Source organism: Lepeophtheirus salmonis, chromosome 14 (genome assembly GCF_016086655.4).
Source record: "Lepeophtheirus salmonis chromosome 14, UVic_Lsal_1.4, whole genome shotgun sequence".
NCBI classification, from domain to species: Eukaryota; Metazoa; Arthropoda; class Copepoda; order Siphonostomatoida; family Caligidae; genus Lepeophtheirus; species Lepeophtheirus salmonis.
Window position 1 is genome coordinate 14,569,056 of NC_052144.2, and position 14,977 is coordinate 14,584,032.

At 31.2% G+C, this 14,977-nt stretch overlaps 1 protein-coding gene across 6 annotated transcripts in view; it reads left to right on the forward strand.

Annotated features, from left to right (window-relative positions):
- LOC121129164 (dystrophin) overlaps nt 1-14,977 on the forward strand; it is a 371,133-nt gene that overhangs the window by 192,485 nt on the left and 163,671 nt on the right. For 5 of the 6 annotated variants that reach the window (XM_071893614.1, XM_071893615.1, XM_071893616.1 and 2 more), the window contains 3 exons: nt 2,579-2,787; nt 12,764-12,897; nt 13,447-13,666. In XM_071893614.1, the coding sequence (XP_071749715.1) occupies nt 2,579-2,787; nt 12,764-12,897; nt 13,447-13,666 (563 nt within the window). Of the gene's footprint in view, nt 1-1,080; nt 2,482-2,578; nt 2,788-12,763; nt 12,898-13,446; nt 13,667-14,977 lie in introns of those variants that run through there. The other variant, XM_040724845.2, reaches the window with a different exon arrangement.

The window sequence follows — 14,977 nt, forward strand, 5'->3', positions numbered from 1 at the left end:
TAGAAAGGATGGCACTCACTGCAGATGTAGTCCTCTGTCATGGAGTACAAGGGCTCTTGACAGTGACATTTAGGGCATTGGTGTTTCAATAACAGACACAGCAGGTATTCCCCTCGACAAGTACACCGAAAGTGTTGTAAAAGGGGTTGGCATCTGTGCTGTAGGGTGGGCAAAAATTTAAAAAATATATTTAAAAGAGTCATTCAAAAAAATCTTGCAACGGAGGGGAAGGATTTTTTTCATTGCCGGTATCCCACCCTCAGAAGGTTCTCTCCACTGACTTTTTTCATAGCTTTGTAGACATTCTATTGTGGAACCCCGTGATCTCTTCCATGGTCCCACAGGGACTTGAAGGGATTGGCGTTGGTTGTTTTCTTTAACTCATCCTGATCCAATTTGGCCTTTTTTACAGAGTAACGGCGTAGACGGTGGTCTTGGAGACGCCAAACTGCTTGAAATGCACGAATGGAAATTTGTTGATAACGTTCCATTGTCATTTTCTCGACTTGTACGTACTCTAAGCGCTCAGATTCGTTTTGTATTGTAAATAATTCTGTTTGAACGTATCAAAATTTGAATTAATTTCAATCACTCAATTTTAATTCATTATTGAGTTAGTAAGTGGTCAGATTTCAATGTACCGCCTGGTATGTTATCCCCTCAAGAATGAAAGAAAAATAAAATCACTGTTTTGATTACCAACAACAACAAAAATTTTACGCTAATAGATAATAAGAATTTTCAACCTGAGGTTTATGTACATCATATTTCATAACATTGAATATGTTTTATAATAAATATATAGAGAGCAGCACTTATCAAAGAGAAAGCAAGGTTCTTTTTAAAAATCCAGTTCAATAACAACGACCCCTATTGTCTATTTCTATAAGTATGTTTTTTTGTTTAACCACATCAATGTTTATGTGTATGTTAAGTACATGACTTCCTACATAGCGACAAATATGATAGGTAAATGAATTATCAAACATATGTAATACACACACTCGGAGCTGTTCTAAAGGAAAGTTAAGAAAATTGGCGTTACAAGTAAATCTTGTAGTTTTTTTAAAGAAAAAGAGTAGTATTTGTGTACTAAGATTTGAGTAAATTTATGTGTTTGGGAAAAAAATCATCTGTGTTTTAAAAAAAAAAGAACGGAGTAGATACTTAAGTTAATGATATCAACATACATATATATAACCCAAATATGAATGAAGACGAAATAGCTGATACAATTAGTGCTATTATAGAGGCCAAATTTCCACGGAGAAAATCCTCGTTGATTATCCCTGTTCAGTTAGAGAATGAAAAGTGCCTGAATCATGAAGAATCAATTGAGACTGCAGAAGCTCTTCATCAAACAAAAGAACTTAGTACTCAATACTCGGATTCTAAAACTTCATTACCGACCCCTGAGGATCAGTCACATAAGAAACATAGTAAATTGAAATTCAAAACCTTAGCCAAAACGGTGATCTTAACCGAGCGTATGGCTAAAAATGCAACCACAAAAATTGATTCTACATTCAACTCTACGAAGGAGAAATTGGCAAGTATGCCAGAAATAATGGGGAAAATGAATCATGGAAATCCTAGGATGGATTCAATTAAGGATTCTACCAAGAAGACATCAGTAAAAACTAAGTCAGATGTCAAAAATGACACTTCCATAATTGATCCCTCCTTGAATGATACAAAGGAATTGATCCAAATGTCATCGGAGAAGAAAACTTGCCTTGCTAAAAATCCATCAAACAAAATTGATCCAGCATTTCAAAATACAATACAATTGATAAAGAGTACATCTGAGAAAACAGCTTCTTTCGCCAAGACTACATCTTCTAAACTTGATCCGACATTGGTGCACACAAAAGAATATATCAAAAATACATCTGGAAAAGCAGTGAGTCTTGCTAAAAATGCGTCAGTTAAGGTGGATTGCACTATGCAAAATACTAAAGATTTAATACACAGTAGTTCAGAGAAAACAGTGAGCATAGCAAAAAAACGCATCTTCTAAAATCGATCCAACAATTGCACACACTAAAGCAATAATAAAACATACAACGGAAAAATCCCAAAGTATGGCTAAATCTGCATCTACCAAAATTGATTCCAAAGTGCTGAATTCCAAAGAACTTATGCAAAAAACTTCTGAAAAAACAATAAAATTGGCGAAAACTACATCTTCTAAGATTAATCACACGAAAGAAGTAATTAAAAATACATCAGATAAAACTATTGCCGCCGCAAAACAAGGCATGTCCAACGATCCTAAAATTCAATCTCCAAGGGACACACAAGATCAATCATTGTACGTTACTAAAGGAGTAATGATGATGCCCAATAATGGGGGATTTGTAGAGGTATCCTTGAGGAAAAAGCCTATAAATTTAGAGTATCCACGATACAAAGGGAAAAAAGCTAGCAATAAGCGCTTTTCATCCGTCATTGTTCATCCCTATAGAAAATTTGACGAAGGTTCATATTGAATCATTGTTTATGTAGATTATACATTATAGAGATTATTTTACATTTGTAGATTTTAATGACATTTTTTTTTACTTTTCGATTACAGTTACACAACTCAGAGAACATTGGGAAGACACGTCATCCAAAGTAACAGCTCGAAAAAATGAATTAGAGGACTTAATCGTTGATAATGAGCAATTCGAGTGCTGTAAGAAGGATGTAGAAGGATGGTTAAGTCGTATGGAAGCATGGGATTCCCGAATGAATCCCATCTCAGATGACAACAACCTCGAGGAACTCATCAAGGAACAAAAGGTAAGACTTTATTTTTATCATTTTAAAAGTATTGACTTCTTGTTCAAGATGCTTGCTGTTACATGAACACTTACCTATCAATGTTTATACTTCTCAGTAAAGGAACAAATGAGACAGTACTCACATTTTCCATTTCTCAAACACCAACCAAACTAAAACTACAAAATGTAATTTTTATTTTATAATATGATGCAGATGATAGTAAAAAAATTGAAAAACTTTGTCAACTTTTCCTCGACATATTTGATGCAAACAGATTTTGAGGAACATTAGTTTTGCAATAATGCAATTGGTTTTGGTTTTTGTGGTAAATTACATTATTTGAATTATTGGTTATTTTGCTATTATTTAATATAATTTTATGAATATTCAAAACTCACTCATTAAGAGGTAATTTGAGGTATTGTAAGCCTTAGTACAGAGGAATCAGTTGTAATAAACGTTTAAGTAGAATTATTTATCCTTTTAATCATTTTTTATAAACGAGTATATTTCTGCTTCTAAGAACGGATGTTTATTAGCCAGAACAGGAGTCTGCCAATGAGTTTAACCGATTTTCAATATAAATCAAAAGATAAATAATCTAATACTTAGAACTTTCTAGGTTTAAATCATTTACAAAATTTTCGTCTGTATTTCTACCTTTCTTAATCCAACTTGACTTTTTTAAATCGTTGCGACCTTTTTTTCTGACTGCCACTGGCTCTTTGACCATTTGAATTGGAATAGATTTGTGGAGAAACTACTATTGCATTAAATATGCTGCAAATTCGTGGAATGACATACGATTAACATCCAATATCTCAATATAATTTGATGTTTATAAATGAACTAATGCTCATGGATAAAAAAAATAACACAAATTTTGTTTTTCTTCCACTATACTTACAAAAAAACAGTATTTTTTTAATGTTCATTTAATTTGTCAGATGGGGTTCCACTAATTGATTATAAGTAAACATTACATTGTTACATTTACTCCATTTTATATAGGAATCTTCTTCAAAGTCCATATATATGTAGTATTTTTCCTTCTCTAGGAACTACTTTGTCGCTAACCTACACACAGTGAGTTAAAGATAACAATTTCTCCCGTATGCGTTGTCCATTAAGCTACGTCGCTCCATCAAGGAACGGTGTTCTTTTGATTATATTCCTCACTTTTCCTTGAAAAAAAAAACAACTTTGGTAAAACTAAAAAAAAAAAAATTTCATATCAGACCACAAAAGTTGAGTTTAAAAAAAAAGTTATCTGCATGGTTATGTTATATGGTAAATTTGATATTTTTTTTCTTGTAAAAATATATATTTCTATGAAGTCTATTTAGGTCCTTATTTCGAAATAATACACTACTTACAATTTCCTTTAACAACTACCTTCTGCAAATCATCAAGGATTTACTTCTATATCATCCTTGGGTTGATGTTGACCTTTCTTCAAAGGATTATTTCAAATATGGGTGAAATTATCATATTGTTCCACATAAAACGGAGACCTAGGATTAATTTTATGCTTTACTATTGATCACACATAAGCATAAAAAATGAAGTTATGTGCAAATATCTCAAAAACTATTAAATATATTTTCAATAATGTTTACAACAATAAAAAAATTTAAAAATATTAATTCATCAAATATTTTTATTTTAGTGACGGTAATTGAATTATTTCATTGTTAATAGCAGTTCTTACCGTATTGTTCCCTTTGAACTCAACTATACATATGTCATTTTGTATTTGTAACACCCAAAAAGTTAGGTGATGACAATAACAATTATTCTATCAAAAGTAAATAAAAAAATATCAACCTCGATTAACGATTAATTATTGTCACACAGCCACTGCGCAGTGAAAATTATTACCCAGCTATTAAAATATCATAAAAAAACGGGTTCTAATGTTTTGAAAGTATTAAACCTTACAAAAGGATAGTGCACGACCCCACACAGTCAGGGTTGTAGTTGAATGGATGAAGAGAAATTCGGCAATTTCTTTTGGAGCCCAATTGTTGCCTACCAAACTAACTAAATTAAAATCCTGTAGGATTTTATTTATGGAAAAAGATTGAGAATAAGAAATGAACCAACTCATGTGCTAATATCAAGTCTTTGAATCCTGCTATCATTAAGGAAATTGTAAAAATGATCACTTATTGCGGATGATCTCTTTTACTATATAGTTATTTTGAAACAATAAAAAGGTTAAAAAAAGTTTATTAAAGAATACAATGAAGGATAAAATTTACACCATGGGACAGCATTTACTTGGGGATAGGGGGAGGTAACATGCAGAAATATAAATTTAAATTGTAAGAAAAGGGCCTATAAATTTAAACCAGTCACTCTTTCTTTCTTTTGTACTCAACAATATATGTGAATTAAATCAAAGTAGTCTTAAAAATAAGTTAATCTATGAGCCTGTCCAAGGAGTACTAGAAAAAAGGATAGCGCACCTAAATATCAAATAAACAAACTTAGGCCAATAAAAACGTAAGGCAAAATTAACATAAAAATGTAAAGTAATTTACTAAAGATAAACCATATAAATCTAAAAATAGGTTTCAAGTATTAAAATTAACTGGGTTGACCCCCGTACTTTCATATCCAAGTATAAAGTAAAGAAAAGAGGTAATTTTTAATTGAATAAATATTTGCATTACAGCTTGGAGCCAACAAAGCATACAGAGCATCTATGTACTGTATTTATATAACCACATATTGATATTAAATTACTAGTCTTCTAGAAAAAGGGACTAATTTCATTGTTAGAACCAATAGACATAATAGGTGGAGTAAAAAGTTCTGAGCGTTGTTTTGCTTTATTTTGAAAATAAAATGAACATAATTAGAATTTTTCTATTCATTTTGTTCCAAACGGTTTTTTGGTTTCTCTTCATTTCCTAGGCAATGGAATAACTGCTCATTTGCCGATTCTTTTCGACAAATTTTCATTATTTTATCGACCATTTCTACGTCCATATTAACAGAACAGATTTGTTGGAACACACGCTTTGTTGTGGCGTTAGATACTGTATCCGGCACATAAACAGCACCAATTGTTTTGGTCCTTTCACATTCGTCATAGTGATAATGAAGAATGTATTAAATTTTCAGTTTTTTTACTTCCATTTTGGAACGCTGTACACACAACTGGCTTCATCAAATATAAAATCATATATGAACTTTTTTTAATTTTACGCTAACCTTTAAGCATCCTTTAATTTTTTTTATGCTATGTATTAATTGTGAAATATAGTTCACTAAGGACATCTTGCTAAAAACACAGAGCACTTTTTAATTAACCTAATATTATAATTTGGAGCATTATGTCATCCCCCTCCACGAAAGAATGTCTGACGATGGACAGAGTAATCTTCGAGTGGTAACTTTTGATTAGGTTCCCATCGGCCATTTGGTGGAAGAAGTTAATAGGTGGACTCATAAAGAAAAGTTTCTGGGCATTTTTATGTGCAATCACGATGTTGATCCTTGTGAAATAAAACTGTGATTCTAATTGTGAAACTTGTGAAATAAAATGGATTCAAATTTATTAAATTTTACAAATCATAATAATTATAAATGATATCCACACACTTCTCAACGATACTCAATCAAACATTGAAATTAACAAAGGAACACATAAAGTAATAGACAATAATGTACTTAGGGTAAAGTTCGAAGAAATGGAAAAACTTCATTGTCCTCCTTTGGAATAATTTGACCTATACAATAGCTGTTTTATAATTTATGGTACCGCTGGTGGTGGATTGTCAAGGCACGCTAAATGGAGTTTAGTGTTGAGTAAGAACTGGATATGAACCACTAATGCAAGGTAACTGTTAGATTAGGTTTGACATTTTATGTTATTGCTGATAAAATTACCATGTTCTACTTCTAGTTTTTTTTGTATCTGAAAAGAGTGATGTATTAATTTTGAGTGTATGTACAACCACATATATACACGAGAAGTATGGGTAGAAAGATTTTATATTACTACTCACAACAAGGGAGAGATACTTATTTGAATATTTATGAATATTGCAAGCTGCAATGAACTGCCAGCTTACGTTATATCACATAATCCCTCTTTCAGGACAGTCATTGTACAGATAATTCTATCAGACCTCCAAGGTACTCAAACCTAACTGATTTACAAGGTTTTATAAATCGGCGGTTTCTTAGCAGATCTTTGCCATTTCCTAACCTAAATTATTAAGTTCTGGGATTAACTCTCTTAACAATTTAAACCTATGATTAGCTTCTAAACTTCATATTTTTTTGTTGTTGTTGTAGGACAAATCCAAATCCATAACTCCTTGATGCATCTGTTATAGCTCTGATGAAATTGCAAGGGATAGTAGTAACAATCTTATACGTGTAAATGCCTCTTCATGAACCGGATTCAATTTAAATTGTCAATGTTTTGTAAGAGACCTTGTAAGGGTATTACATGTTTCCTTAACTATTTTACATATCTTACTAGTTAATTATCCATGCTGAGAAATATTCTTAATTCTAATATATTCCTTAGAGTGGGATACTCATGGATTCCTTTGAATTTCTTATCATTCATTGCTACTTCGTTTTTAGAAATAGTAAATCCATTGTTATTTACTTCGAAACTTCGATTTATTTAAAGCCATTCTAGAGCTTCACAAAACTTTGATAACATCTCATTGACACCTTTCAAATGTCATTCAATATTGGGGCATGAAACTTTTATATCATCTCTTGGTCTCTCAACATTTTTCAAACTCTCAAAAGCTTCATCCCCCAAACAATCATAAATATCTTGTATACAATTTAATCTAGGGGACACCTTTTTAATTGATATCTTCCCAAGGGTGGTATAAAACATGGGAAAGTCGACTTTTTTACGCAAATTTTAATTGAAAGTAACCCTTGCTCTTAGCATCTGCCGAAAAAACCATCTACACCTAATTGTGGAGTTTTTTAAGTTAATTTCTTTCCTCAAGTCTAAAAGCAAACGTATTCTCCAGATCGTGTACGTACAAGATGATAAAGTAAGTTTCATTCGATAATATAAGATAATTTATCTTCCATTGATTTTTGAATAATGATGTCATTAATTAATAACGATACTTATGTATTATGTTGGTTTCGAAAATGGAAGGTAAATAGCACTTCATACAGAGTTTATAGATTGCACATATCCCCAATTCATGAGTTTAAAGGGTTCCAAATAATATCATTTTAAGTATTTACATATAATTGAGATAGGATCTAGTTAGAGTTAATATATTTAAATACGGATTTGAATGGATTTGTGATTAGAACAAGTGTTATTCAAATAATATGAATCATTTCTCAATTACTGTTTCATAGATTATGTAATTAGTTCATATGGATAAACAAAATTCTTATTGTTTGTCCCACAATGGAACTAATTGGAAATATCAGTCAGACACTATCGATTTCCTGTATTTCCATTCATAAGCTTAAAAGTATTACAATAATTTAATTCTTAGTAATTAGGTACATATAATTCTTATGAAGCAATAAATTAGTTACATGTATTCCGTAAAGAGTCAAATGGATTTTGAAATAGAAAGGATGTATATTTTATATTTATCTATGATTTAGAGTCTCAAAATTTCAAGTAGCTGTATTTAACTCTGGAACTATAAATCGAACCTCAAGAAACGACATAAATCATACTTTAAAAATAAGATTAAATCGTCAGCCTTAAAATAATAAATTAACATTAACAAATCCATTTAAACTACACACATCTAAACATGAATTATTCTTAATCTATATTTTGGAATTATTGTATTTTGTTACCATTCCTCTGTATCCAACAATTTGAATGATGCAATTCCAAATCTATTCTACTCTGAGTGCAAAACACACTCGAATTCACTTACTTTATGAATTAATCAAATTCGTATTGAATGACCATTGGAGAAAAAATAATTAATATTTTATATTATTTACCTATTTGATTGAAACTTACTACTTGATTATCTTTTACAAACACGACCTGAAAATGATACTTAAATTTTGAAGGGCCAATTTATCAGTTCATCGCCGGAGATTCCTTCCTTGGAAAATAAAAAAAGAACTATCTCACACTAAAGTCCTTGCAAAAAGAGTGAACAATGTTTATGATGAGCTCAAGATTCAGGTGGGATACTTTTGTTGTTACTCTTACAGAGTCGGAAAAAAAAACTTGAGCAAAGTTTTGAAGCAGATATAACATCCTAAATCAAAAATAAATTGTTGGATAGTAAACTTTTTTACGTAGGAGACCTTTAAGAATCATCTGGCAATGTTTCTTTAATGACTTTTGATTCTTCTAAAGCTTTTGAACACTTTTTCACAAATTCATAATTGAAAAGTTATTTAAAAAAGGAATTAGTGATTATATCATCAAGACCACTGGAGCTCTCCTAGCCAAACCAAAGTTCAGTATGGAAACGAATCAGCTATATTTGATTACAGAAGAGGTATGCTACAAGGGGACCCTTCCTCAGTTATGTTTTTTTATTATGTGCATTGACTCTTTAATCCAAAAAATCCAAAAAACATATTTTTTTGTTTTTTTTCCCCATTCGTCCCACCCAAGGGGTCTTTGTTAGGCAGATAACTTAACTATGATTGTTTTCGTGTGGGTACACTAAAAAAACATTTAAGCCCTTTTATAGAAATTTTCGTCTACTATATGTTTTTCCCTAATGTTCTGGACTATAAATAAACCCTTGGAAAACTTAAATATTCAGGCAATATCATGGAATCATTGAAAAAGAATGGTCAACCTTTAACACAGAAAATATCAAATTATTAGGGCCTTAGACTGAAACCAAATGTGTGAAAAAAAATCTAAAAGAAATAACCAAAAAGATTGTGAAGGTGTGTGGCTTTATTTCAACTTTCAATCTTAACACCTGCGAGAAAATTCTTGCTTGGAACACATATACAATTTACATAGTGATGCATTTGTTACAAGTGACTCCTTAACGTGAAAAATTTTTCCACAAAGATTATCATGATGGAGTTGAAGTTTTAAAATTAAATAAGGAAAAATATATTAGTGAAAATAATTCATAATCCTTTGAAATGTGGCTGCCTTTTTGCCATTCCTTTAATGTTTTATGAAAATCTATTAACTCTTACAGGATAGGCTAACTTTTGACTAAAGACCATTTCTAGAGTGCTCATCTCTAAATATTTTTAGAGAAATAGACAACAAATGAACCCTATAGAGGTCTGAGAACGTTCTGGAAAAGTTGAAAACTTACACAGAACGAACACAAACACTATCAAGTGGGGCCGTTGACATCTTCTGCTCTTTTGAAAAGTCCCATAGGTCGGAAAAGTTTCGTAAGAGTGGAGTCGATTTTGGAGGCGAAACAGCAAATTCAAATGATATCGTAAAGTAAATGGTGTTCGAACTATACAAATTAACTAATGGGAGTTATGCACCCGTTCCAAGACTTGCACTGTTACTACGTCTTCGATTGTATTTACTGAATTCTTCAGATCATAGACACTCAAGTCAAACTCCGTCATGGGACCCTTTTCTCAAATATCTGGAGAAAAGGGGAATATATAACTCTCAAAAATTATTAACTATCTTCATCAGAAAAATGGCTAAACTATAGAAAACTGTCTTATACTCTAAAAGAAAGTTTGTAATTATTTTGTGTTGATAAACGCAAATTTGCGCTTTTATCGGACCAAGAACAAGACAAGCGATCATTTTCTCTTTCAACACAAGACGCTTTGTCCAATATATAACGCCAACGACGAATTTTTAAAAGAAACATTTTGTTTATATTACATGAAGATGAATGATTTCTTATCATTTACTCTGGAAAATGAAGAAGACTATTAATGTAGTGATTACAATGGCTACTTTATATTTGTAATACGAAACGTGCTTCCTCGGTCTATGACATTTTGGGTATTTTATCTGCTGTAAAACTTCACCTTCATAATGAAATCGTAAAGTCCTTTTATAAACAAACTCTAAAATTAAGTAATTTTGACAAGTTTTTATTTTTGTGTGATATATGATTTTTTTAATTCTATCACTTGAATTTAACTTTAGTGTATTTTGTATTAGTAGATATATATAGATATATGTGTTATTGAAAAATAAATAAGCCTTGTTACCCAAGAAAAAAAAATTATTAAAATATGTGAAACACTTAAAATTTATTGGAGACATATGCCAAGTTCATGGACTTCTATGCTAAAAGTAATACTTATTGTGTAGGACAAGATGATCCCAAAAAATAAACTCTCGGATATGTCAAGGGGGATGTCCTATATCAAGAACACCATTGGACTACAATTGGATAAGGCAATATCAAAAAGGCATCGACCAAACCTAAAAAACAAACTGAAAAGAATAGTGTTAGTCAAAATATTATTCTCTGATATAGTTTTAAGACCACCAATTCCATTCTACCAACGTATAAAGAAGTTAAATTCCCAAAATAAAGTTTAATTTTTATGAATGCTTCCGAAGTACCTTCTCCAAATATTCTAATGAGAGAACACGATCAAATGCTTGATATCTCAACCAATGAACAAGTGATGAATGGTGCGAATATGGTTATGAGAAACACCTTTATGAATCTGAAGGAGAAGTGGTTTTGTACCGAATGGCAACGACGTCCTTATACGTGAACAAATCAAAAATACGCCAGAGGAAAGACTGTGCTTGTGCTGTAGAATATAGTGGGACAACTCAGGACATTTGTTCTACTATTGTCCATTCATAACTCATGTAAGGAATACAACAAATGCATGAATATAAAGCAATGATAGTTATTCTTATGAAGATCTAGTTGGGCATCCAAAGATAAATAGATTTTTTTCTGGAACTATGAATTTCAAACGTAGACCATACGAGGTGGTCCAATAAAATCTAAACACTTTGAGTTTTAAACTTGGAAAAAAAAATATAATTTATTATTTAACAATATAATATCCCCATAACTAATGCTATAAATTGATGTGTGCCTTAGCTCTATTAATCATTATTATAGCTGCCCTTAGCCTCAATGAGAGATTCCAGCAGAAGGTTTGACACCCGTTGCACATGTAGTACTCTGTCCCAGTGCTTGCTGACATTGGCCTTGAGGATGTCAGTGTTTGGATAATAGACACTAAAGGCCTTCCTTCAAAATAAACCCAAAATTTGTAGCGGAAGGGGTTGGCATAAGGGATATAGGGGGCCAAAAGTGTTCAAAAGACACATCCAAAAGAGTTTTGTAACAGAGGAGATGGATTTCTTCTATTACTAATGTCAAAATTGGCCTTTCCACTCTCACAATGATCCTTGCACTCATTTTATAAGGCTTTCTGGACAATTGGTTGTGAAACCCTGAGATCTCTTGCATGGGTCTTCATGGACTGGAGGGATCGGCCTGAGCTATTTCCTTTCTCTGCTCAAAGTCCAGTTTTTCGTTTTTGGCGAAATACTTCTTTCTCTCTAACGTTTCGGACTTGCTGACGGCGTAGAAAGGGGTCCTGGAGATGCCCAACTGCTTGGAGCCCACTAATGGAAACTTGGCACTCACGATCAAGTTTCGTTTTCCTGTCTTGTACGTAAGATAAAGAGTTCATGTTTCTTTCGTCTTGTAAATAATTGTTTATGCATTAATATAGTGGAATATGAATTAATTAAAATGACTCAACCTTAATAAATTATTGACTAAATATATATTCAGATATAAATGGACCGCTCAGTATAATGCATACATGACTGGTTAGTTGTTTCAATTAATTTTTTTATTTCTAATTAATCAATTTAGATCTATCTTCCAAGATTTGATACAAGTCATCATATTACTAATTACTTTCAGGTTTAAGTTACACGTTAAAAATTATGAGTAAAAGTGTTTGCTAAGTGTCTTGTTGAAGTCAATAAAATATTTTTTTATGTATTTATTCATGAATATACTTGAAATATGAAAAAAATTATTGAATATTTAATCCTTAGATATTTCAATCAGAAATACATCATTTCTACTCAGCCATTGAGGATTTTAATCATCTCAGCCAAGGAATCATCTCATCCTACCAACAAGATGATCCTACAAAAATGAAGAACATAGCAGAAAAGATAAATTATCGGTAAGAAGGAAAACATTATTATTAAATTTTTGAAAATTGTCGAAATTCTCATGATGTATAAATTAAATATTGATATGTAGGTTATCTACAGGATATTAGGAATTCTATATTATTTTTCCCTTTTTTAAAAATTCAAACGTATTAGTTAGCAAGGAGCAAATAAACCCCATCCAAAAGGATAGGCTAATTAATTTAGCATTAAATATAAATATACAATTTTTGTTCAAAATAGATCATTTAATCATTAATTTTTGTTTATCGATCGTCTGGAGTACTTTACTTGATATTGTATATAAAAAAATAACTGTTTTTTTTTTTCATACATATAATTTTTTGGAAAAAACCTTCAAAAATCTACAGCTGCTCATAAAAAACAAATTTTTCTGCGAAAAAAAAAATCAAAATTTAATTTAATTTTTTAGTAAAAAGTAAAAATTCCTTAATTTGGGCGAGGGACTACACCCCTTCCAGCCAATCTTCTGCAGACGCCCCTACAAACTATAAATGTTTCACATACTTACTCACCATTATCTCATCTCTTTCCTCAAGGTACGATAAGTTGAAGGCACATTCCTTGGAACGAAACAAAAACATGCAATTAACACTCAACTCAAGCAATAAATTTAGGAACAAAATGAACGCCCTCATCTCATGGAGTTCTGGCTTAGAACCAAAATTGAATCACATTGAGTCCGAGTTGGCCAAAGAGGACTCTTACTCCATCAAAGACTCATCCCAATATTCATCAAAAATAAGAAAAAAGTTTGCAGTAAGTACAATAATAATCATATAGAGGGCGTTGTATGTAAGACGAGGAGAAAGCAGGAGGTCTGAAGAGTAGCGGCATCTATATATATGATTCAATAACAACTTTAACATTTAAAAGGAGAAATATTTTAGTTTGATGGAAGGTCAATTGGGTTCAATTGCTATACGTGATTCAATTGCTTTGAATAAAAAACAAAAACACTTGACAACTTAATATAAATATGTATGTATACATCAAAAAAATTGAACTAAGTTAAGTTGAAAAAAAAAATGAGATAAAAGTTTACGAAAAAGAGTAAAAAGTTTTTTTTTGTTTTGTTTTTTTGTAGCTATCAGTATTCAGTATGGAGATAAAGTTTTTTAGTAATATACTCCATGTGTATTGGAGGATAATTATCTATTAGAAGATGTTGATAAAGAACAAATTTTGAACATTTTGTCAATTAGTTATCTATGAATATAGAAACTACATCCAAGGCTTTCTCATTTCTTGCTATTTTTTTATTATAAATTTGGGGTTTTATTACTTAATGCTTTTTTGAATACCATAACCCGATCCGACCGGCAAGAAAAAAACTAAATAGTAGGTAGTGAATGAACTGATGATTGGTTTAATACGAGGTCGTATCTCTGGGCTTAATGTCAACTCGCGTCTCTTTCGAGTTCATGTAACTTTTTGTATTTATATATGAGACATCCGAAATGTCACATACTATACTCTTTCAAAAACGCATGTTTAATTACAAATACTTAACGATGTACGAAATCGATGTTTACGCATTTTTTTGAATACTTTTTTCATTAAAAATATAAGAATAAAATGAATTTTTCCAGGTCGTTCAAAAATGTGATCATTTTTTATTCGGAAAAGTTTTCATTCCGACTTATTTTATAACGGACAATTTTGATTGGAATGAGTAGTAAGTCCACAATTTGAGTGTTTACTTTATCGTTGTTCAATGTTTTTATGAGGTAGAGGGGTTATTACTACCCATTCTAATACAAATGTAGTATTGTACCATTCTAAACGCGTTAGTTCCCCATACCACTATAGTACCGGTAAACACAAATATTATTTTTTTTTGTCAATAAGAATTTTATTGCGTAAATGTTAGTGATGTAAATTGAATTTATAATAAAGTTTGCTTTATCATGGCTTGGAGAACAACACATTTCTCTTCACGTTTCCTTCTGATTATGACTTGAGGGCCAATTCGCTTCTTCATGAGCTTAAGAGTGTACTATCCTATAATACTATGAACAATTTTTTTCGCAGTTGAAGTATCCATTGACTTCATTGAACAAGATAAAG